The 27306-nt window shown below is 32.3% G+C and overlaps 1 protein-coding gene across 2 annotated transcripts in view; it reads left to right on the top strand.

The window, feature by feature from the left end:
- The window catches only part of mEFG1 (mitochondrial translation elongation factor G 1), a 178673-nt gene that overhangs the window by 108262 nt on the left and 43105 nt on the right, over window positions 1–27306 (top strand). For both annotated transcript variants that reach the window (XM_085819001.1, XM_085818999.1), the window contains 2 exons: window positions 19611–19763; window positions 19888–19980. In XM_085819001.1, the coding sequence (XP_085675127.1) occupies window positions 19611–19763; window positions 19888–19980 (246 nt within the window). The remainder of the gene's footprint in view (window positions 1–19610; window positions 19764–19887; window positions 19981–27306) is intronic.

Below are 27306 nucleotides of genomic sequence, written 5' to 3'. Positions count from 1 at the left end.
TTTTAAAATTTAATTAATTTTTTAATTTTAAATTTCTTTTTCCAAATTTCATGTCTTTTATATATATATATATTTTAACATTTACTTTTTCTGAAATTAATTTTAATGTAATACAAAGTTCGAGATCTGAGCTCATTAGGACTTTCATGATTTCGGATTTGAAAATTTTCTGAATTTTAAATCTAGTAAGATGACATGGAGAAAATATAAAATTAAAAATCTGAAATATTTGTTAATGAAAAAATGAAGCATAAAAGAGTAAAAGTTTAAAAAAAAAATAAATAAAACTGAATATTTGTTTATTTGCTTTATTAAACTTTTCTTTCAATATATAATAAAGTTGTTTAAGTTGCTTCATTTTTTATGCTAATATTTTAATTTTATAGATTGACATAATCTGTTTTTGAGTTACAAAGTTCATATCTTGTATATACTACTCTCAGAATCTTAATACTTTCTCCCTTTTTGCAAAAAAAAAAATCTTTAACCTTCCAGCACGCATGCTTTGGCAATTTCATATGAGCACGCGCGCATCGTATTTTTTACAACATCAGTTAATTTACTGTTTTTGGCACGAAAAAGACAGAAATGCGTGATTGATAATAGATTTGTTAAGAAATAAAATATTAACCTTTTTATTGCAAAATATGAATAGTCACATTCAAATGAAAGAAAGTTATTTTTAAATGCTTGTCAACTTTTTTCCAAAAAAAAAAAAAAAAATAGCTTGATCAGAGATATTAATCAAAAATTCTGAAAAATGCTAATTTTCACTTTCATTTTTCTGAGTGGTTAAAGTCTCACATGCTGGAGATAAAAATCTGACACTGCTCACTTTCAAATCTTCGAGTTTGTGTTTTTCGCGCCGACTGTTACATATACGTGCCAACAAGAAACGCACTCATTTCCCGGTCGACACGCTGGTGTGCCGGAGCCTTTTCTCGTTAACCCCAGGCCAGTGCCAGTGTCCTGGAACGTTTTAAAAACTATAACTTTCGGCACAAGATGGCATTGTATGTCCATATGGTTTCCAGAGTTGCCAACTCTCCCGATTTAGGCGGGAGACCCCCGATTTTCGACTGCTCTCCCGCCAACCCGATTTACAATATATTTCTCCCGACTTTTTCTTATTCTTTAAAGTTCTCGTGATTTTTATGGAACTTGGCTTAATTACTTTGTTATATGAACAAACAAAAACAAAAAAAAAAAGTGGATTTGGACGTCTGAAAGCAATTGAATTTTCTATAGATTATATCTAAAACAAAACCTTGCGAATTAGATAACTTCTGCTTTGTGAGTGAGAGCATATACGTATCCAGAAACTTCATTCTCCAGTTCTCCAATGGGCATCGTGCTCCACCTGTGTGTCATCTGGCATATATTAGCCAATGAGGACAAAGCAAGCTGTTATTTGGATGTTCTTTAGTTACTTCTTCTCATTTTGTCCTGAGTTGTGTGAGTACACGTGCCTTCAGGAAATAGTTTTAGAAATTATCATCTTTTGTTATGTCTGTGAGAAAGGTGAAATATTCATGTATGTTTCAGAAATCGTATACAGTTGACTTTCCTTCCATTATTTTCTCAAGGAAATGTAATAAATTTGCGATGTGTACCGCCTGTCGTTGCGATTTTTCGATTTCGCATGGTGGAAGGGCGGATGTTCTAAAAAGTGTGCGTACACAAAAACACAAGGACAACAGGAGTTGTTTTGAAAAAAACGAAAAATTAAATTTTTCTTCGGAAACAAAGGACCAAAAAGTTATTAATGCAGAATATCTGTTCTCTGCCTTTTTACTGGAGCACAACTTGCCACTGAATGCATCGGATCACGCTGCAGTTTTATTTAGAAAAATGTTTCCCGATAGTGAAATCAATAAGAAATACTCAAGAATCAAAATAGGTGCAATTGTTAAAGAACTGGATTTTAAAAATAAATCTTCAGTTATTGATTGCATTAAAACAGCTCCATTCTGCCTCTCTACGGAAGCAATAATACCGATTGAAAACTGTATCCAATTGTTGTTTCTTTTTTTAATCCAGAGTCTTTAGAAATTGAGTGCAGTTTACTTTCTGTCCCCACTTTAGAAGGGCATTTGACAGGTTTTAATATAGCACAGCTAATTATTAAAACTTTAAAAGAAAATGCAGTTCCTCTGGATAATTGCTTAGCACTTGGTGCCGATAATGCACCAGTATTGGTAGGCTTGAAGACTGGTGTTGCAGGCATCTTGAGAAAGGAAAATTCAGATTTGCAGATTATGAGGTGCACCTGTCACCTCTTAAATTTATTAGCTGAAAAAGGGGCAGCTTCTTTACCAATAAATGCGGATGAACACATTGTTGATATTTATTATTATCTTGAAAGGAGTTCTAAAAGGAAGGAAAAATTTAAACAGTTCCAACAGCTGCATAACAGCAGTTTACAATTAGAAAACTTGGATGAAGTTATAAAATCAGCTAGGACTGACACCCAGTGGAGTTTAATTGGAAAACTGAAAAATGGTGATGGAATTTTAAAATATAGTGAACTGTCTAGAATTATGTTGGCCATCTTGACAGTTTCCCATAGTAATGCAGAGTGTGAGAGGATTTTCAGTGTTGTTGGAAAATGAGGATTAAATTTAGATCTAATATTAGTGATGACAAATCAGAAAAACTTTTATTAGCAAAAGCAGGCCTACGTGCTAGGAACAAAATTATGAAATTTCTTTCTCAAAGAAAGCAAAATCTGCCACTGTTTATAACATTTGTACAAAAACTGATTAAAGGGTTTTTTTTTTTTTTTTTTTTACGATGCAAGTAATAAAAATGTTTTTTATGTGTATGTGTTGCTTGCATTTAAGAATTAGTTACTATTTAAAGTTAATTCATTATCAAAAACTATATTTTCATCATTTAAAAAGTCTTTTTAACATTGTGAAAAATCTCCTGATTTTTGAGTGTCATAGGTTGGCAAGTATGGGTTTCAGATATAAGTAGATTTGACCTTCTACTTAAAATTAGATTAGCATAACTCGCATATACGTGGTTTTTGATTATATAAACATAAGAAGAAAGGAATGTTTCCGAATGGCATGCTATATGTCGGCTCTTCAAGCTATCATATATGTTAAAATTAGCATTTAAATATATTTTTCCTTTATTTTTCCTAAATAATTTTCGGAAGCGCTATTCAAATTATTCCAAAGTTTCAAGGGATAAAATACATTAATAATAAACTTTTTAAATTAATAAAAAAATACAAGAAAGTTTTTTTACAAAAAGTAGAATTTTTCATGTGAACTGGATGATAGACACTAAATGAGCTCAGTCTCTGTCTAAATGTCCATATGAGAATCACTAGAAATACGGCTTTCTAAGTGTTTAGGAAATGAATCATCACTCTCTTTCATATCACTAATTGGCTTGTTTACCGTTCGTCTGATAAAAACGCTTGCTCGCCATAATAAACTGAAGTCGTATAAGGTTATAAAAGTAAACTGAATGCTTTCCGAAATAAAAGCAATGCAAAACGTAATAAAACCTCACATAGTAATCCAAAAAAACTCTACATAGTAGCAAAAAAAGAATGCAAAAAGGATTGAAAGGTATATAAAAATGCGAATGTTTATATCATGACAAAACGCTTTGGTACGCCAGCGTGCCGGCCTGAAAATGAGTGCGTTTCTTGCTTCTTCATGGATTTAGACTTGATAAAAAAAAAAAAAAAAACCTCCAGCCATAGACAGACACTCGTGAAATAAACTACCAGCCTCAGGGATAAGCGCGTGTTTGCGCTTCCCGTCTCGAAAGGGTTAAAAAAATTCTAAGTTTAGAAGAAATAGCATTGCCAAACTTTAGATGCATTATTCTGGATTCCAAAATTTTGTGGGAAGCCATTTTGGCTATTCCCATCTTAGTATGACTTAAACATCAGCCAAGATATTAATTAAAAATTAAAAGCACTAATTTCATACTCATTTTTCTGAGTGGCAACAGTCTCAAATGTTTAAGATAAAAATGCTTTATTTCAAAAAGTGTTGCTACTGCTTGTTTTCAAATTGTAGAGTTTGTTAACCAAAAATTGCTAAGTTTTACAAAATCTCTATATATGGAGAAGAATCCCTGTTTGTGTATTTGCTTGTTTGTTTACATTATTGATTTCTGATCAATTATGATGAATTTTTTTGCCACATTTAATCAGCTAAAATTGAATAGTGAAATATTGGATGGAACTTGAGCTTTTACAATCATTCGATTAGAAAGACAAAAATCATTAAAAACTGCTTGCTATTGTTGCTGATATAATGAGAGAGAATTAGTTTATTTTTCTGTCGAAATTTTTTATGCGAGTTCCATATCGCATTAGACTGAAAAGTGTACAACTATGAATCGTATTTTTTGTATTGTTATTAGAGGGGGATTATAGCAGTATTGTTCTGTCTGCTGTTAAATGCTCAGTCTTAACTTAACTGTCAATGGGTACTTCCGCTAGGAGACAAATAAAAAAGGAAACTACACTCACCTTGGTAGGAAAAAATGTAAGTTTAGCGTTACCTACTTCTGCAAGGAAATTTATTTCCTACTGATTACAAAAACTAATTTTAAAATAACTTTTTAATGTTTTTTATTTATTTCTAAAAAATAGAAATAAAAGAAAATAAAGAATAGTAATAATAGAAAGAGAATAGAGTAGAGTAATAATAGAAAAACAGAATTCTCAATGTTCGAAGTTCACATTGCATTCCATGCAAATAATTTTGGTAATAGAATGACACTTGCATGTTTATCTAAGGCGTGTCTTGCATTTCATAGATATTGATGATCTCTTTTTTTTTTTCCTCTCTGACACGCAAACCGCATGTTCCTCATTTCAATGAGGACTGCTATGGTACTTAGAAGAATTAATCTAATTATGATTAGAATCATTAGAAGCAATCTAATTATGGCTTAGACATGTTAAAATGTCAGAAGGTAATGTTTGGATTTTGGCGTGCGAATGAGGATACTCTTTCATAAGACTAATAGATAAATTCTTCAGGAAGATCATTCAGCACGATGCTGTGTTAGTTTGCTTTGCAAGCACATGGGCATTGATCCTAGCAATATTCAGAAGACTAAAAAAGATAGCATAAAGCCATCTCCTTGTGATTCTTGAAACTGAGTAGGTTGCACTCAATTTATCGATGGTGTCTATTCCTCTTTTCGTAGCATTATAATCTGTGATTATTTCAGGTTTATTTGTGGTTGTATCAATGCTAACATCATCATTCATAATAGAGAGAATTACAGCTTTGTTTCTATGAGGAATGTAAGAAACAAGGACTTTGCCAGCTGGAAATCAAATACTGCTGTTCCACCATTGGTGTCTTATTTGGCAAAAATTCCTGTATTACCTCCCTCTTATTTTTTTCCAGTGTTCGAACAAGAGTCAGTTTCTTTTGTGGTAAATAATCTGCAAATGGGATGCTTGTGTAGTAATTATCTGTTGTATAAGTTGTCAAGTGGAAAGACTAATCTTTTCAAAACATCCATAGGACTGTTTGAAGCAGCATAACAACCGCTATGTTGTGCTTCACAATAAATTTCGAGGCCAGATGTATAAGATGTTTTTGAACCACACAAAGCATACATTTTATTCCATACTTTGATCATTTACTAGGCATGTAATCGATCCATTGACAACTATTTCGAAAGGGATGCAGCATCCCATCAATAATGACAGATTTACACAAAGTGTGGCTACCATTACAATTTTTTAGAAATGATTCAAAGATATTCTGGATAGCTGCCAATTTGTCCTGTCTTTTTTATTTTTCATCAGATTGAAGACAACTTATCAAAAATAAAAATCTCTTGTTGCCCATCACAGCTCTTGTTATTTCAATTCTAATGCCATGCTTGAGAACAATTCTTTTATATTTACATGGTTTCCTTTTTTTATTCCTATCATATAAATATAACAATCCAAAGTATGCTATCATTTCTATTATTGAGGTAACAGTTCAGTCTATGTCTCTTAAGTATTTATCTTTTAGAAAACTTAGATATTTATTTGTATGTTCCAAAATTTCATCAAGTCTATTTATATCAGTTATTTTCAAAAATGATTCTATTTCATCATCTATATCCTTGCATAGTGTTTTAGGCCTGGTAACACTTTCAGAATATTCATCTTTTTCATCTTTGAGCAGTTTGCATACTTCTCTTTTCACCACTTAGAAGATTAATTCTTACATACAACGTATAATCATCATTTCTTTTTTCTATATTATTATTATTATCATCAGCATCCGAAATATATTGTTAAGATTCACTGCTAATATTATTGGTCTCTATAGTTTCCTCACTCAAATCACTATTGTTCTCACGTTCAAAGGTTTCCGTATGATACACATCAATGAGTAACACAAAATAATTGATAAAAAAATATTTTCCAAAGTTTCACCCATGACCATGCATGTGTCATAACTTTTATGAAGAGACTACCATGTAGCACAAAAGCCCAGTAAAAACAAAGTCATAGGAGTTCCTGTTGGCACTTTCCATGATGTGGGAAAGGGTTGAAAGGAGGAATAGAAATGACCTTCAGATGTCTCAGCTGCAGTATGCAAAAAGTGTGCATTAAAAACTGAATTTATCATAAACTTTGCACATGCTGTTATGTTAGAAGAAAACGTGCTGCAGTCGAGAAGTCTGGATATTAGATCATCCGGGATTTCAAACTCTGTACTATAATAGCAAAATTAATTCCAATTAAATTTCAGACTTTTATTTGCTATGTTTACAATATCCAACATTTCTATTTTTCAGTTTAATGGAATACATCTATACAACTTAACTTAGTTCTTACTTTTTTTATTGCCTTCATTTTTATCAGATCTCCCACCTACAACTCGACTCTAAATACCATTCTCAAAAATCTTGAATAGAGTCACCATGTGGTTGAATTACTTCATTCAGGTTATTTTAGTTTTCCTATTGTATTCAAATTAATTTTATTAAATTGTTTGATTTAGTTGAATTTTAATTTTTCCTAGTTTTAGGTATGTTGCCTTTTTTAATATTTATTTTTCCCCCCTTTATAGGCTATAAGCCTTCTATTTTTTAGTCCCTCCCTAACTTTTCGTAGCAAGCTGCATACCAAAACTCTCATATCCAGTTGTATGCAATTTTCTAACTTTATAATAAAACTGCATGCCACTCAGATCTACATAAATTCTGGAATGAGGAAGCATTGTGGTGAAATAAGAAAAATAGGAAGATGTAAATTAAATGAACTTTCGTTAGATGAAATTCAAGCATTATGCCACGAAATGTATAATCCAAATTTCAGTTTAAAAATTCAGTATGTTTATTTTTAGATGTAGAATTTAAGTTCTGTAATTATACAGTCAAAAGTCGTTAATCTGGACTCGTCGGGACTTCGTCGATTCCGGATTATCGATTTTTCTGGATTATAGATCATCAGTTTAAATCGCGTAAGATGGCATGCAGAAATTCTAAAATTAAAAATATGAAACCGTAATTTATGAAATAAAGAACATTTATGATCTAAAGGGTATCAAAATTTACAAAAAAAAAGGTTAATATTTATTTGTTTACTTTATTAAACATTTCTTTCAATGTAAGTTGTTTCAGTTGCTTCGTTTTATGTGATAATACTTTCTCTTTAATTCTATAAACAGACATAATTTTTTGATCAGTTACAAAGTTCCGCTGTTCAAGTCCCGTTAATTGCTGTGCCGAGAATACCGACTAACTTGTCAATCGAAATTTTTTCGTTTTCACTAACCTCTCTGTCACCTTCTTCATGTCTTTATCCATTTTTTGCAGCAATTCCACTTTTTGTTTGATGGACATCGAAACATACTTTCTTTTTGTACGATCCTTTGGGAGCTCCAGATTCGGAAATTCTATTTGACATAATCGAAAGTTCAAGTTTACTTTTACAAAATTGCTCTTACAGTCTGCAAAAAATAATAAGCCGCATCCAATTCAAAAATTAAGGAACAACGCAATCATCAACATTAACTGAAATAGATAATTTTAGCTTATACCGTTCCTTATACATAAAACGTGCACACGAAAATGTATTCTGCACTTGCGCACACGCAAATGCACAGTCGTAAGAGGTCTTACGCGCATGCGTAAACACCTATGCGCATGTGTCAATGCGGCGCATGCGCAGAAAGTTTTTAGCTTTGAGGTCCGGATTATAGATCATTCCAGATTATGGGTGTCCGAATTAACGACTTTTGACTGTATTATTATTATAATGCTGTTATTATGTAAATTTAATTTTATCATCTTGTTTGTATTTATTTAAAATACTATTTCTATTTCAAAACATTTTAAATATTTCATTTTTAATTTGCATTTTAAAGTACTCTAAATGTTTCCTTTTTAAAGAATTAAAAATGTATAGTATTTAATACCAAAATGAAAGCAATCCTACTTTTATTTAGTTATTCGTCTTGAATAAATAACACTTTTTTACTAAAAGATTGTAACATGCATGCAGATTTTTAATTTTTGCTAAAGAAAAAAAAATCTTCAAGTATCATCTAACGATGTGCTGTTTTGTTAGAAACTTAAGCAAAATAAGCCTGCAGACTACAGTCCATGTCATCCAAATTTGATTCCCTATCCAGAATATTTATTGGAAGATATCCTTATCCTATAAATAATGTTCTGGAACATTATTTATAAATATTATTAAAGGACAGGTACTGTTCTCATATTTTAAATATTGCATCAATGAAAAATATGCCTGTTAACCCTTTGACGTGCACGATATTATTTTTATAATTTTTTTAACTAAAAACTCTAGAAATTGAATATTATGATCCTAGAGACAAATAATATATGAATTTTAAAAAATTTACTCTTGCGCATTGTTTTGTGGGTGGTGGTCGCACTGTGAAACCACCGCACGTCTAGGACTTTGAAACGTACCTAGGAAGTAGGAAAAAAAAAAACTTACCTTTCTCCATGCGCGTTTCCAATAAATGACGAAATTTACGAATTTAAAAAAAAAATTCATGTAAGAACTGCATAATATATATATTTTTTACATTATTTTACAAACTAAATGGTCAGAAAAAGTTAAAAAATAAACATTTATGTAAATTTTCTATAGCAGTGAAAGTATAAGTACCTACATAATAAGGACGTTTGGCTACATGGATTAAAAAAAACTGAGTGAAATAAGGAAATTAAACAAAAAGGTTAAAGTTTTTTTTTTTTTTTTTTTTTTTTTTTTTTTTTTTTTAAATTTTATGAACAAATATTTTTTTGTGACACTGTTCAAAGTGATGCTAAAGCAAAGTTTAAAGTGTATAAAATTAAACATTTAGCAGTAGTAGCAATAAAAGCTCCCTGAGATTATATGTTGTGCAGACATTGAAGACAATAAAGAGGTTTCAAACTTAACCAATTTATTAACAATATATAAAAAAAATAAAAACACAAAGAGTAAATTTAAACAATATCAGAGTCTTAGAAAAAATATAATATAACCATCATTTTCAAACTTTCATTCATCAAATAATATTTTACCTGGTCTCCAAAAATACTGGCATTCAATACAAACACAATGTCCTAAACAGAAATTATGCGGTCTCAAATGAAATTGGCTACACATTCAATAAGTCCATGATCAGTGGTCAAGAAAGCACCTGAAATTTAAATTAAGTCCTTGAAAGCACTTAAATCCGGCCTAACTCTGCTTACAGTAGTTGAACATGAATCGCTGCTAACTTATTTAAATGCCACCTTCATGAAGAACATTGATGCCGCCCATGGCAGTCACTCATATTGTAACCTCTGGAACCAAGGAACTTATTCTGGAAAGTCATTTTGTATACAGGAACCAAGGAACTTATTCAGGAATAGTCATCTTGTGTACAGGAACCAAGGAACTTATTTAGGAATAGTCATCTTGTGGACAGGAACCAAGGAACTTATTCACCAAACTGCACGCATCCTTCAAAAGGGGCTGGAAACCGCACACCCAAGAGCTAGGAAAGCAGGAACTAGAAGGGCTGAGCCAGAGCGAAGCGAGATACTTATACCAGAAGTAGGCATGACGTCATCTCACGGCAACCAATCAGGTATTGGCACAATTCGGCTTTCCAGATGACGTAACATCACGTTTCGTTTTTGCATATCAATTAGGCTGAAACAGTCCGTTCTCAACACAAACAGTGGCAGTAAGAAAAAGAAGTAGAAGTAACTACTATATTACTTTAAAATAAGAACTAAGCCTAATAAACATTTCAAGGAGGAGAGATGATGCAGTAAAAGGGTTACAATAAGTCATATTTTCCAACACAAAGCATGTTTTGTCTTTTGGTATATGCATAGACTCAAATTGCACGTTTTGCATGTGTATCTTCTTCTATGATGTTTCTTCCTTGTGCTACAAAATGTACACTGATTGGATCTAAATTTCACTGGTATATGCCCAGCATTATTTAAATTGTTTTCATTTGGCACGTGAAATTTGTGGGTTTTTATGTTAATGGGGGGGGGGCTTGGTCTTTTTGGCTTTGGTACAGATCATTCGTTTCCCATTCATACATATTTTATTCGTATTTCGTCTCAAAATATTCATAAAATATTTTTAATTTAAATCAAACTTTATGCGATTTATATTTTTAAATTAAATTTAAACCAAAGGAAATAATTTATAAAATCACAATACTAGCTTGGGGAGCAAGTGTGTTGAGGTCAGAAAAAAGTCTCTGGAAAAGAAAGACCTTTTTACTGGGCAGGTGCATGTATTGTTTAGTAATAAAATAGCTCTGTGATTTCAAAACCCCTTATCTATATCCGGGTAAAAATAAACATTTCTATTTGAGAAGCAAGCAAACGCCATTGTGAAGAGCAGTGGTTTCAAGGCGCGACCACTGAACCTCTAGAGCATCGTGACACAATGCTCTAGTGGGGCTGTGGTCGCGCCCTGAAACCACAAAGCAAATGCCATACATATAGAGGGTTTTTTTTATATATGCAGTTTAATTATTGCTAGTTTTTATTGTTTATGATAGAAATAATGATGTGCGATGAATAACTTTTGAAATTCAAAGTTGTTTATATTAATAAAAGAAAGTTATTTTGTCTCATTGAAAATGAATTTGAAAAGGCATCCAATTTAAAGAACTAAGACCTAAAACATGTATGATTCTGTAGTCATTTTTTGTTATTTAGAGGTAAAAGATCAGTAATCAATTGATTTTTACTCAAAAATTTCGGAAGGAAGAGGAGAAAAAAAATTGAAAATTGGTGGTTTCAGGGTGCGACCACCGTGTGTCAAAGGGTTAAATAAAACTGGTATCTTTCCAAATATAAATATGTGTTATCGAAAAAGAATGGCAGAATTGTAAAAAAAATAATACCAAATGCTGCTGTAAATACAAATTTAATTAAATATTTCCAAATATGTTTATTTTTAATACATGTTACAGTCAAAAGTCGTTAATTCTGTTGGAAAATATAGCTTATTTTTTTTGCATCATCTCTCCTCCTTGAAATGTTTATTTAGGTTAGTCCTTATTTTAATGTAATATAGTAGTTACTTCTACTTCTTTTTCTTGCTGCCACTGTTTGTATTGAGAACGGACTGTTTCAACCTAATTGAGATGCAAAAACGAAACAATGTTATGTCATCTGAAAAGCCGATTCGTGCCGATAGCTAATTGGTTGCCGTGAGATGACATCATTCCTACTTCTGCTATAAGTATCTCGCGTCGCTCTGGCTCAACCCTTCAGACCTGCACTTTCTTTCGATTTGGTAGTGCTGGCATGAGGTGTTGCTGTTGATTAAAGAAATTGTTCTTTCTGTCTACGGCGTTGCTTTTCTTGCGATTTTGTGAAGTAAGGGAAAACGACATTGCTCTCACTACTGAAGCTGATCCTGAGTTGCTGTCGTCTCTTCTTGATGTTCACGATAAGTATGTTTTCTTTATTCTTTTCGCCATTAGGTTAAAAGTTAGGATTCATGCATATCATGGACAAGGAGGCGATTGAAAACCGTATCAAATCTGTGTGTGATCACAGAAATCTGGAAGTTACCTGCGATAACTTAGAAAAACTTAAGCAACTTATGCTTTCTGAGTTTCATGCTTATCAAAATTCATTTAATCCAAAAAATGCGACTGAAGTTCACTTAGCCCACGTCAATGCTATGGAAAAGGATATACAAATCTTAGAATTATACATTAATGAAATGAAACAAAAAGAAACCCTAAATAATCCAACAGAGGAAACAAATCAATCTGATATTACTGCTAGTCAAAAATCTAGAATCAAAAAGAAAACCACAATAGATAAAGAAGGATACATAACCCCTAGAAAAACTCATAAAAGAACTCTATCAAATTCCGAAATTGAAGAACCAGCTCAAAAAAATAAATTCGAAGAACTAAACCCTGAAGACAATATGGAAGCAGAGGAAGGTGAATTTATTACACCCAACAAAAAAGCAGGACACATTCCCCCTATAGTCTTAGCAGACTTCACGGGGGATTGGGATAAGATGAAAGAAGATTTTGAAGAGCAATTAAATATAAAAAAATATCATGGAAACCTAAGGGGAGGTACACTGACCATAAGAGTTTATGACTCAGACCACTACCGCACAGTTACTGAATACCTAACTAAACTACTTATTCCTTTTCATACTTATAAACTCAACAGTGAAAAGCCTATCAAGGCAATAATTAAAAAACTTCCAAAAACAGCTAATATGGAACTAATCAAAAACGAAATTGCCCAAGAAGGTATCCCAATTCAAAAACTTCGACAAGTAATTCACACTATTGAAGGAAAGAAAGTTCATCTTCCTGTTTTTATAGCAGAATGTACTAGAAATAAAGAAGGTAAAAGAATATATGATCTAAAGAAACTCAGAGGTCTGGATGTCTTCATTGAGCCTTTTAAAGCTCGCCCTGGACCCGTGCAGTGCCATAAGTGCCAAAGGTATGGGCACACACGGGACAAATGTCACTATAAACCTCGCTGTTTAAAATGTGCAGAGCCTCATGAAACATTCACTTGTAAACAAACAAAAAATGACAACAAACTCCCTGTCTGTGCCCTCTGTGGGCAAAATCACGTTTCTTCCTTCAAAGGTTGCAGTAAACATCCTTATAATGTTCAGAAGCAAATCGAAGAATCTAAAGCTTTCAAAGAAGAAAAGAAAAAAGAACAATTTAAATTTAACAAAAAGGATTTTCCTTCACTCCCTGAGAACAAACCAAAAAATGCATGGAATACTTCCAAGGAAAATGAAAACACTAGTAAAACAGAAGACACAAACTCAAACCCACTTAGCTTTTTTGACTGGATAAAAATCCAATTCACTCAAGTTAAAGAATTCTTTCAGAAATTTAAAACAGCAAAAACAATATTAGACAAACTAGAGGTCGGTATGGCGGCCTTTGAATATTTCTCAAATCTAAACTATGAATTTTAATCAAACTCATAGTCAAATAAATTTTATCTCAGCTACAAATAGCTTCTTAAAAATTTGTTACTATAATGCAAACGGCATCAGATACCAACAAGTGGAAATTTCAAATTTTCTTACTAGACATAACATTGATGTTATGCTAGTAAATGAAACCCATCTCCGCTCTTGCGGCAAATTTAAAATATAAGGCTACCGCATCTACAGAAAAGACAGAAGACATAATAGAGGGGGAGGAAACGCAATTCTCATTAAAAACCATATCAAAACAGCCAAATATGATTTAAATCCCGCTTGTACTATAGAAAATGCTGCAGTACTTATCTATAGTGGTTTTAGAGAACCTTTTCTTTTTATCTCCGTATACAATCCCCCCTCCAGCACTCTTGATCTCAATAATCTGAAACTACTTACTGAAAATAACTACCCCACCTTAATAGCAGGTGATTTAAATGCTAAACATTCCTCTTGGAACTGTAGAGTCACAAATAGAAATGGAAAAAATTTAAGCAACTTCATCCACAATAGTAACATCAATCTCATTGCTCCCAATTACCCAACGCACTATACGCACAACGGACTAGGGGATATTTTAGATATAGTTTTGATGAAAAACCTTCCTAATATTCCTAATCTTGATGTTCTCCCAGAACTTTCGTCTGACCATCTCCCTATAGTCTTCAACTTCTATGGATTTTATCCCCCTCTCCCTAAAGCTCATACAAAAGTTAATTGGTATATGGTTACCGAACAGCTAAATTCTGTTAACAGCAGAGCCACACTTCGTTACGACTGCGATATTGAGCTGGAAATCACCAGATTAAACTCCAAAATTCAAAACGCTATCAATAATGCTACCTATACAGTCAAGAATAAAAATCCCTATGACATCCCAGAAGAAATTAAATCCCTTATACAAGAAAGAAATAGACTTAGAAAAAGATGGCATATTACTCACAATCCTACTGAAAAACGTCATATTAATTATTTAAACAGAAAAATAAAAGAAGACATCGCCACCCATCGATCAAATTCGTGGGATAATTTCCTAGAAAACATGGATCTTTACCCAAACTCTGTTTGGAAAGTAGCTAAATCACTCAGAAATCTTTCACCCAATCAAATTCACCCCCTGTATCACATGGGCAAAATTCACCACTCCGAAGACTCCATAGCTGAAATTCATGCAAAAGAATTAGAAAACATTTTTAAACAACATGAAAATAAAAATTCTGATCACGAAAAAGATATTAATTACTCTGTCAGTAGCATCCTCAACAGTCCCAGCATTAATTTTTTTATGCCTGCATCTCCAAACGAAGTTCAGCAAATTATTAAAAAATTAAAGAAGCGCAAAGCTAAAGGATATGACATGATTTCTAATGAAGCGTTGCAAGCTTTACCTAGAAGATGCATAGTCTTAATTACAAATATTTTTAATGCTTGTATTAGACTCAGCTACTTTCCATCGCAGTGGAAACATTCGATCATTGTTACGATCCCGAAACCAGGAAAAGATCCAAAGCTAGCAAATAATTACAGACCCATCAGTCTTCTGCCAGCGCTTGGAAAAGTTTTCGAACGAGTACTTAGTGCTCGGCTCACCAATCATCTAGAACGCCTTAATCTAATAGACAAGCATCAATTTGGATTCCGCAAAGGCCACAATACCACACATCAAATATTAAATTTAGTTGAATTTATTGCCCAAGAATTTACAAAAAAGAACGGAGTAGCGGCATGCTTCCTCGATTTCGAAAAAGCTTTCGATCGAGTGTGGCATGCTGGCTTACTTCATAAGCTATCTAACTTCCTTTTACCAAACAGCTTTATTAAGCTTATGCATTCTTATTTTAAACATCGTACTTTTCAAGGGCGCTGTGGTGAAGCAATCTCTTCAAAAAAAGTGATTTACAGTGGAGTAGCTCAAGGCAGTGTTTTAGGACCGAAGCTTTTTACAATATTCATAAATGATATGCCTCTACCTTTTCATTCTAATATACTCAAATATGCCGACGACACAGTCATCCTCACCAGTTCACGAAGTCCAAATAATGCTTTAGAGAAACTTCAGCTCCAAGTCAACATTATTAACAAATTTTGTCAAGACTGGAAAATCAAAGTAAATACTGATAAATGCTGCGTAGTTCTCTTTCGCAGATACAGAAAAAATATCCCAGTGAATATAAATATCCGACTCAATAACCAAGATATTCCTGTTGCCAACTCCTATAAATATTTAGGTGTCTATATTGACAAAACCCTAAATTTCAAAGATCATATTCAATATGTTACAAATAAGGCTAACGCTGCTTTCATTGCTCTCTACTCATTAATTTCAAGAAACTCTAAGTTAAGCCTCCGTATCAAGAAAAATATCTACATCTCACTTATTCGACCAATAATCCTCTATGCAGTTCCAGCCTGGGCTACTGCCCGAAAAATAGACAGACAAAAATTAAATGTACTCCAAAACAAAATCTTACGTAGCATAGTGAACGCACCCTGGTTCGTGTGAAATTCTCAAATTCACAAAGACCTGGATATCAATACAATTCACGACCAAATCCTAATTTCTGCACACAACTTCTTTGAAGATATGAGAAATTCTCCCTATGAAGCTATTAAATCGCTTACAGACTATGACCCTACTATTGAGAACGTAGTGAAAAGACCTCGAACGATCCACCACAATTCTAAGTGGTGGTAGTGTATATAATGTATAAAAAAAAAAAAAAAAAAAAAAAAAAAATTACTATTCAAGAAAGATGAACTTTGCAAAATTAGGACTTTATTTTTCATCGATGAATTCTTCATTTTACTACTTATTTAACCAAGATGTTTACTTTTTATTTTTAATATTTCGTATCGTGTGTTTTAAAATCAAAGTTCGTGGTAACACCAAGTGCTTACTCTCACTCATTAGCCCTAGTGAGCTACATGACCTCATTTTCACCTTTTACAGTTTCCTATTCATTTAATGATTATATCGCAAGTTTTGAAGATTTTCAAGTGTTTCAAAAGACATAAGACTCTTAAATTCACAAATAGATGTTGCTTTTACTATGTTCGAACTTTATTTATTGCCAAAAACTACAAAAACTTCATTTTTCGAACTCTGACTCCTCGACCAGTCTAAATGCCGGACGCTGATCACGTGCTCCTGCTCTTCTTGACTCACGCAGAAGCTTAGAATTTCATTTCGCTTCTCGCCACCATTTACGTATATAATCACCCATGCTATGCCATGATATGCAACTTAGCAAAACTTATTTTATGAGTTCTCTCATTTATTGATCTCGCCTTCGGGCGCGGTGTATTTTAAATACACCTCTTAAATTTTTAACTTTATGGCCTATGGTAAAATGATAATATACTGGTAAGAGCTCCTAGTAGCTAAAGCCAGCAGTAAAGATATGATCCAAGATCCAAGCTCAACCCTTCCCGCAGATTTTAAATCTGCCTAAGAATATTTTCATCGCGATTCCATTAATTATTTGCACTCTCCAACACAAGCCACATGCCAATGAGCCTATTAATCGTAAACTCTTTCCTATCCGCTTTTTGCTTTAGTGTTTGTACTGTGTATAAAAAATTATAAAAAACCAAAAAAAGTATAAAATATAAAATACAAAAAAATTATAAAAACCTAAAAACTTATAAAAAAATTATGATACTTAAGTTTTTATATTCTCATCTCTATCCCTAAACTTTCTCGAGCCTGTGGCTCCCTCTATTGAGCATCAAGTAAATCACTTATGCCAAATTTTTCCAATTTCTGCTCGCTTTTAGTAACTCTGATGTGGAGGTAAATGGTTTTGAACCATAGGCACTCCGTAATTTTTAAATCATTGGCATTGGCTCAACCCTTCTAGTTCCTGGTTTCCCGGCAAGTGAGTGAGCAGTTTCCAGCCCCTTCAAAAGGATGCATATGCAGTCCGGTGAAAAAATGTCTTGATTCCGGTTTGCGAGATGATGGTTCCAGATTAAAGTTCTTCGGTTCCAGAGGCTATCCTGTGAGTTACTGCCGTGGGCGGCATCCATGTTTCTTCAATGAAGGCGGAATTAAAAATACGTGAGCGGCGACGACTCCTTGTGCAAACGGAGTTAGGCCGGTTTTAAGTGTTTTCACATTTAAATTTTTCAGGTGTTTTTCTTGACCATTGATTATGGACTTATTGAATGGGTAGCCAGCTTTATTTTTAGGCCGCATAGTCACTGTTTAGGACATTTTTTTTTTTTGTTTGTATAGAATGCCAGTGTTTTGGAGTACAGGTAAAAATATTTGATGAATGATGATTATATTATATTTTTCCTAATACTCTAATATTGTTGACATTTATTTTTGTGTTTTTATTCTTTATTATATTGTTAATAAATTGGTTAAGTTCAAAATCTTTTATTGTCTTCAATGTCTGCACAACATATCTCAGGGAGCTTTCATTGCTACTACTGCTAAATGTTTAATTTCTTTAAACATTAAACTTTGCTTTAGCATCAAATTCGGACACCCATAATCCGGAATGATGTATAATTCGGACCTCAAAACTAAAAACTTTCTGCGCATGCTCCGCGTTGACACATAAGACCTTTACAACTGCGCACATGTGTGTTTGCAAGTGCAGAATACGTTTTCGTGTGCGCGTTTAATGTATAACGGACGGTATAAGCTAAAATTATCTAATTATCTATTTCAGTTAATGTTGATGATTGCGTTGTTCCTTAATCTTCGAATTGGATGCGGCTTATTATTTTTTGCAGACTGTAAGAGCAATTTTGTAAAAGTAAACTTGAACTTTCGATTATGTCAAATAGAATTTCCGATGCTGGAGCTCCCAAAGGATCTACAAAATGAAAGTATGTTTCGATGTCCATCAAACAAAAAGTGGAATTGCTGCAAAAAATGGATAAAGACATGAAGAAGGTGACAGAGAGGTTAGTGAAAACGAAAAAATTTCGATTGACAAGTTAGTCGGTATTCTCGGCACAGCAATTACGGGACTTTGTAACTGAACAAGAAATTATGTCTGTTTATAGAATTAAAAAGAAAGTATTATCACATAAAACGAAGCAACTTAAACAACTTACATTGAAAGAAATGTTTAATAAAGTAAACAAATAAATATTAAGCTTTTTTTTTTTTTTTTTTTTTTTTTTTTGTAAATTTTGATACCCTTTATATAATAATTGTTCTTTATTTCATAAATTATGGTTTCATATTTTTAATTTTAGAATTTCTGCATGCCATCTTACGAGATTAAAACTGATGATTTATAATCCGGAAAAATCAATAATCTGGATTCGCCGAAGTCCCGACGAGTCCGGATTAACAACTTTTGACAGTATTAATAAATCTAAACTGTTACGTTTTTGGCCTTCTTGGTATTTTTTAAGATTTTGGAATGTAAGTATTTAGTTTTTTTCGGAGGGGACGAGGAGGAAGTAATGTGTTGTATACTACTGCCATTTATTTTCTGTAAGTGTATTGAAGCTGAAATTTGGTTAATTTATAATCTGGCTGGATAAAAAAGATTTATTAAATGAAAAATAGTTGTATGTTTCTAGATTTAATCAACACAATAAACCATTGTCTTTTAATTAAAGTTTTTCATTCCATTGAATATAAAGTCAACTATTTTCTCTTAATTAAAATTATATTTTTCGTTGACTATTCTCTTTTAATTAAAATCATTCCATTGAATCTACACGTTAGTCACCAGTCAGAACGCATTAGAACCAGTCTTGCTTTCAATGAAGCACAAATTCTTTTCTCTGGAAAAAGTTTGTATATTGTAATTAGATTTCTTAAAAGATAACAAAAATACTTCAATCGAACCTTTGTCACTTTTTCTAATATTGAAGTTAAAGCAAAATATAGATGATAAACTGCGTATTTTTTTCTTTACATTCCAAAATAAATATGTATGATTAGTTTTTCAATCTTAGTTAATTGACGAAAAGAACTCCTTAGCTTTCTTTGAAAGAGATATTTTTTTTTAATTTTAATTAATTTATTCTATTTTTTGTAATTTATTTTTAAAAGTTAATTTTTCTGTTGTTCTTCAGGTGCTTATTCAATTGTGTAAATTTAATATTTCTATATATGCTATATTTTGAGATTTTTCTGATCTGTTGATAAAATTAAACACTTTTTTAGAGGATGGAGCGAGAATATAACACACCTGTTATACTAGGCAAGCCAAAAGTAGCTTTTCGGGAATCTTTAATTGCGCCATGTGAATTTGATTATTTACATAGAAAGCAAAGTGGTGGTGCTGGTCAATATGGTGGTGTTATTGGGAAAATGAGGGTAAGATTTGTATTCATATTATTATTAATTATTTTGTTTAAGTTCAGGCATTATAATTTAATTATGTACTGTATTCAATTTTAGGTAATATATGTTTTTTTATGAGTGTAACTTCGTTTTTCAGCCTTTGCCACCTTCTAAGAATACTGAAGTAGTGTTTACTGATGCCACAACTGGTACAAATATTCCAAAGCAATTTATACCTTCAATTGAGAAGGTAGGTTTTTTTTCCAGAAAATAGTGGGAATTTTAATATTACTATTTGAATTATTATGCTATGAACACTATCTATCATACTATATAAATGCTCAACGGTGCCAAGCAATAAAGTTGCTGAACACTGGTAGTGCAATCCAGGATCAAATCCCGGCAAAAGGCTGTTTTAATGGTTTTTTCCCTGTGTAACATTTAGAAATGTAGGCTCCAAAGGCATCTCTTCTCTTAAGCACAGACAGCTCTCAAGTCCTTTGCCATAATCAAAATAAAGGAAAAGAAAAAAAAAGTTATATATATATATGTAAAGTACTTTATTGGTAGCTAATTATTTTTAACAGAATCAAAAATTTATTTATTTATCTGCATTTTAAGTTTAAATTTAATATATTTCCTATGTTTATCTGAAATAATTTTCTCCCAAAACTATTTTACCTTGAATTAGAGATGGAAGTGTTACTAATGGAATTCTGAGCTGAGCATCATGATCATATTTTTCAACAGTGCAAATTTTAATTGAAAATTCTCTTAAGCAACAGTATGTTGTATGGAGGATGAAACACAAATAGGTGGTTACAAATTTCTAAAAATCCTTAAGAGACCAAGCACATAAAGAAAATTAGCACATTAGTCATTTTGGTGTGGTCTGTGCATTTGTCAATTCTGTTATTGTTTCATTGAAAGAGGAAGCAAATGACAGTTATTCTTTTGACTTAAAAGAAGGGAATGGAAAATGGGAAGAGAAATCAACATTTTTGAATGGAGGTATGGTGGAGAATATAGCAAAGTATTACTGAATTTGATATTCCATTAAATATTCTTTTAATGATCATAAAGAACAGCGATTCAATGGAAAAAAAGCGCTGTTGAAAACAAAAACAAGAAAGTGAAAATATATTTTTTGATATATAAGTGAGTATGTCAGTTGTTTTCACTTTGTGGTTTCTTTTTTTAACTGAATTTAAAGTAATTTTTCTCTTCTTTTTTTTTTTTTTTTTTTTTTTTTTGTCTTACTTTCACTACTGTATTGTGATTCACTCTTGCGAATGAATAGTATTTGCCATTGATTTTGCACATTTTCACTCACATAAGAACTCCGCAACAAATGTCCCTCCCATGTCCCATAAATTACTTCTCACAAGTTTCGATGCCTGAAATAATTCAAAGTATCCCCGCTGCCAATAACGGCACACACCCCTTCTGAGTAAGACACCGAAGAAAACACTTTACCGACATCCCACTAGAAAGAACGTAAGTTAATTAATGCATTTTCTGGCCTTTTATATCTTCATGTACATTTCACAAATTTTTTATTATTATATATATATATATTAATTATTCAAATTTTATTATTTGATTTGTTTTTTCAAAGATAGCATTATGTTTCTTAATTTTTTAATGTTTATTTCAATTACTTTGAGTTCTATTTCATAATTCCAATTAAGATTAACACTGTTTAATTTTTATACAAATAGTTTTGAATTAACATGCATAAAAGCGAAGATGTCGGGGGACATTTACTTATGTATTTTATAAATTTTATTACATAAATTGCTTTTCACTCAAAATTTGTATTAGCGAAAATGCTTAATTCAGAATGAGTTCTTTAGTACTCTACTTTGGTTCTAAATCCCATCACTTCACGGAACTATTTGGCCTAACTTAATTTGCCAATTTGGCATAACCATTCTTACTTGAGTAAAAGACGAAATACCTTCGTATTTATTAATTATTGTTGATTGAACGGGAGTTGGTTTGTTCCCCTTGAAAAGGCAACTAATTTCCGATCAATAGCGATAATTACTTGCTTTTAATTTAATTTCTTTTTCAAAGTTTGAAATTTTGTTATTCATGACTTAAATCAAGTCCCCGTAAAACATTTTTAATAATTTACATTCAAATTACTTTAAAACACAATTTTTCGGAATTAAACTTCCTGCATATGGGTTCATTCATTTTTTATACTTCTACTAAATTTATATTAGGAGATAATATAATCAATATTTCTTTAGTAAATAGATTATTATTACCTTACTTTGCAGCTATTGCGCAAGTATTAGAAAAACTTGTTTTTGAACTAAGATCTTAAGATCTAAGTCTTAAGATCATACACCATTCTGTTTAATAATATTGTTGATACGCAAGCGTATATAACAACAAAATGTTCTCTGTCTAGTACAGGATTTTTCAATCGAGGGCAATTTCACATTTTCAGAGGGAAATGTAGCTTTTCTTAACTGTTAAGCATTTAGTTTTAATTTATAAATAAAAAATAAAAAAAAAATAAAAAACTTTTATTCAAGTTTGGGTAGTTATCAACAATTTCTACCCTTTCTGTTGTTTAATTTACTAAACACTTTAAAAAAAATCTAAATCTAGGTAAATATTTATATTTATTTTTCAAGTTTGGGAAAGGAGGCAGCGCTGATCTTCTAACAGTGGTGAAAGGGGTGTATGGAGCAAAAAAGGCTGAGAACCCCTGGTTTAGTAGCATTTCTTTTGCTTAATTTTTAAATCATTAAGGTTAATGTTTATGGAACACTTTCTACTAATGAAATATCATAACAAACCATAATTTGAACACTCTTATTCATTCCTTTTCCCTGCTGTTTTTCTACATAGCAATGTGCTAATGATTGTTAATATATGAGCCATAATTTCATAAATTATTTTCTTCTGCTTATGAATCTTGCTTTGTCAAGAATAAAAAAAAAGTCTACTGAAACTAGTTTTTGGATGTGTTTAGAATCACGTTGAAGATGAAGACGATATTCGTGATTGCTTAAAGATTTGTTGGACCCAAAATTTGCATATTAGAAAGCATGCAAATGATTAGCAGTGCTATACATATACAAATTATATGAAAAAGTAATACTGTTTAGAAGTAACATAAGGGTTGAACTGGATCCGGAGCTGTGTTTGCTTGGTATTCTTTTGCATGAGCATTTGAATTATTTTTATTCAATGTTCTTGTGCATGAATGATGTAATTTATGTCTTCTTAAGATATATAGGAGCCACATTCATCAGGTTCCAGAGTTTGATCAGAAAAGAATTTTGGCATACAAAGATTACAGATTATCTCTAAAAACATATTAGAACATTTATTAGACATAATGGGTCATTTTGTTGCAAATAAAGACTAACTCACTAACATGAAAATGCCAGCAGCTTCTTCATGCTACTAGATGAGAGGGTAAGCATTTTTGTGCATGGCTTTATGGACTATACAACCATATCACAAATGCTTGCTCAAGAATTAGGATATGATACACAGCGTATGGTTTAGTATTATCTGTGACACAGTAGAATTTTTTTTCACCATAGGCATGTATGGATTCAGTAGAGATTAAAATGTTGTGAATAAAGAAGTAAATGGCTTGACATTTTTTTTCCCAGATGAATTCTGTTCGTGTCTACAACACCGTGATCTAGTGGTATGTGAGTGCCATTAGATTCCATGCCTGCTTTTCTGCAGTATGTATTCCCAGTACATTGAATATCGTCATTACATAGCTAAGATACTGGAACTTTTTATTGTCTCTTATTTGAGGTCTGCCTATATTAAGTTTTCAAAGGAAAATTAAGATTATGTATGGCATACAGTATACTGGATATCTACTCTAATCCATTTCTTTTTAAATCACCCAAGATTTACATTATAATTACATTGAGAACATTTTACAGCCTAGGATTTACATTAATATTACAGACTTCACGTGTAATGCTTCTTTGCCATACTGATTCTTTTAGGTGCATTTTTTTACTTGTGTGACTCATTCTGAGATTAAGGTTGAGTATTATAGCATGGAGGAGCTGTTTCCTCTAAAATTATTAATGCAATTACCATATTTGCTAGCATATAAGATGCACCAGCCTATAAGGCACACCATCTTTTTCATACACATTTTTGAAGGGTAAAAGTTTATTACTGATCATCATAATGAATTAACAGTATTTTAAATATAAAGTAATACTAATACAAAGTAATACTTTCTGCAAGTACCCAATCTATATGGGAAAGAACAGTTTTTAATCTGTTTTGTCAAAATCCAGGCACTCGTCTGCAGAGCTAAATGAAGAGTCACTTGAAACTTCTTCTAAATCAGCATCTGAGTTATCATTCAACAAACTGTCCTCTGTACCATCTAGTGCATTACTGATGCCATACTTCTTAACCCTTTCACGCCTAACGGAACACATACGTCCCAAGCAAATTTCAAAAAATGCTTTTGGGATGGAAATGCTTCTCTGTCTAATGGGAGACTTTCCCACCAGTACTGCCAATATTTTTTAAGGTATTTTCATTCACAGAACATAGATGGCACTACCATACATAATGCAAGTCCCGCGTTTTTGAAGTGTTGTAGCAGCTCATTCCATACTCTACGAACGTAAATAGCTTAGCTTTGGAAAATACCGCCTGTTTTCGATTAAATTTTGATTTATCAATAAATCTAAGGCCAGATAAGTTACTCACGAAGCGGATTACCTCTAATAAACTGGTAAGTGGCAAAGTTTTACTTCCGTTTTTATTATCGTGACATATGTGTCCCTCTCGTCTTGGATAGTGGGAACACATTGTCCCAACAGTCCTATGTGATCATTTCTCTAGATATTATATTTTTCAGTTACTTTTGAAATAGTTGCTTATTATTTTTAATAAAGGCACAAATTAATTCAATCTAAAATGACTCGACACCACAGACTTAGTAATGAAGAAATCAAAAAAATTTTAGAAGAGTCAGATGACAAAGATATTGATTTGGATGATGAAATAGACGATCCTGATTTTCGGTATCCAACACACAATTTGCAGTACTCATCTGATTCAGACGAGTGTGAAATGGATATCGGATACCATTCCCCAAAATACAAAGAACAGCGATGCTTTGAGTGATACTGCTACGGCATCACTTTCATCAGTTGATTAGATACCATCAGCTAATGCTTCAGGCTGCAAACCAATCTTATGGTTTCATGCAGATTCAACTTTCCAACCCTGAATGACAATTCCAGCAGAGTCATCACCTAGTTTGTTATTCAGCTTAAATCATTCAGCTACCGAATTGGACGTGTTTCTCAAGATATTTCCAAAAAGTCTTATGATTTGGATCTCCCAATGCACAAACCAACGACTCAAAAAGTTAGGACAAACAATTCACCCTACAGACCCCTTCGAAATTATGCTTGTCCTTGGATGCATGCTTGTCATGTCTTACAATAGGGTGCCGAAATTCTCTCATTATTAGTCATCTAATCCTTCTTTGGGAAACATAGCAATAAAAAATGCTATTTCAAGAGATAGATGTAAAACATTGCTGTCGAAACTGTATTTTACTGAACCAGAAAAATGCAAGTAAAACATATTATATTGATGAGGTTGTTTCGTGCCTGAAACAAACCTTCAAACAGTGCCGAAGCGAAAGCTCATATCAATCTATTGATGAATCAATGGCAAAATTCAAGGGACGTTCATCCCTCAAACAATATATGCCGTTGAAACCTGTGAAAAGAGGGATAAAAATTTGGCAGCAATGTGATTCAAAAACAGGATATGTATATGACATGAATATTTATTCCAGAAAAGAAACGGTTGAACTTGGGCACACTTAGGGAACGAGTAGTATCAAAGCTAACGGAGACAATCTGAGGTAAAGACGTGATGCTTGCATTTTATCAATTTTTTACAAGCGTGCATCTGATGGAAACCCTGAAATTTTCTGCTGTTGGTACGTGCATCAAAACACGCAAAGATGTTCCTAATTTTGCAACAAAACTAAGCAAAAGGGGTGAGGCTGAGTTTCTCGTAAATAAAAATGGAACATTGTGTGTGAGGTGGCTTGATTCAAAGGAAGTGATAATGCTAAGTAATTGCCACGAAGCTAAATATGCAAAAGTAAATCGCACCATGAAAGATGGAAGCAAAGAAGAATTTGAGTGCCCTGTGGCAATCGAATTCTACAACAAATTCATGGGAGGTGTGGACCTTGCAGATCAAATGGCAAATGTCTATGAATTAGATCGAAAATCTTGCAAGTGATGGAAAAAAGTATTTTTTCGCATATTGATGAGCGCAGTGGTCAACTCATGGATTGCATACTGCGAACTCAAACATATAAGAACCCCACTTCTTGATTTCATTGTACCTCTTGCAGAATTCTTGATGACGTCCGGAAAGCTCAACGCACAGTATCAACACCATAGAGGAACTGGACACCCATCCAAAACATCACGAAGCTTAATGTTGGTGACCATCTGCCAGTAACAACAAAAACATGACGGCGGTGCTGTAAATGTGCACAACAAAAGAAGGAATCGTGCACTAAAATAATGTACATGATTTGTAATGTCCCATTGTGCATTGATTGTTTCAAACCATACCATTCATAATTAAATTTTTATGACTAGAAAATCACTGATTTTCTTTACAAAATTACTCATTGAAGACTACTGGGACACATAGTATGTCCCAGTGGTCAGGACTGATGGGACATATATATATCCCGGTCCTAAATCAGTGTTCAAAATTTTTCTAAAAATATAACATCTTAGTTTTTAGCATTCTAGTGTGCCCTTCTCATAGTTTATGTTATCAAAATTGTTCTGTTTAAAAAAAAAAAAGAAAAAAAAAGAAAGAAACTCGCCGCGAAAGCGTTAAACGATTTAACCACTGTCTCTGGTTTCACAGCATCCTGGGAAGCTTTGAACCATTCACAAACTGAAATGCATGTATTCAAAAACTGATTACCGACGTATAAGACACACCCTGTTTTTCAAACCTATTTTCAAAAAAAAAAAAAAAGTGCATCTTCTATGCCGGCAAATAGGTAATAAAATGTAAGCCAGCAAACTTGTAGCTTTATCATTAAAAAAATGGTGGTGGAATTGCGAATATAGGATTTGAAATTTTAAGGAATAATTTAAGTTTAAAAGTTTTGGTTTTGATTTTTCTTAAACTCTAAGCATAGTATTAAAGTTATTTAAATATTGAAATAATTGAATAGCTGTTATATAATTATGGGGGAAAAAGTCAAATTTGGGAAAAAACTTGAAATTTGCAAAATCTCAAGAAATCCCCTATAATTCATGAAAATAATTATAGACATTTTTACAGCAGTAAAATTACTGCCCTAATCTTGATTAGTTTGATCTTTACAAGCTTGACTGTATTAAATGTTCTTGATCACCCTGATTAGATCTAAAATTAATAGCTCCAAAACATTATAAAGTTAATGAAAATTCAAAATTAAAATCTAAATGTGAAATAAGAAACACAGTAGAAAAATAATATCAAAGCTTTCAAGATAAAAAGAAATAAAAAATATTTC

This window comes from Stegodyphus dumicola, chromosome 6 (assembly GCF_044657685.1).
Source record: "Stegodyphus dumicola isolate Sdum_Otavi_A_Nest chromosome 6, ASM4465768v1".
Classification (NCBI taxonomy): Eukaryota; Metazoa; Arthropoda; class Arachnida; order Araneae; family Eresidae; genus Stegodyphus; species Stegodyphus dumicola.
This window is presented reverse-complemented; position numbering and strand designations above follow the sequence as displayed.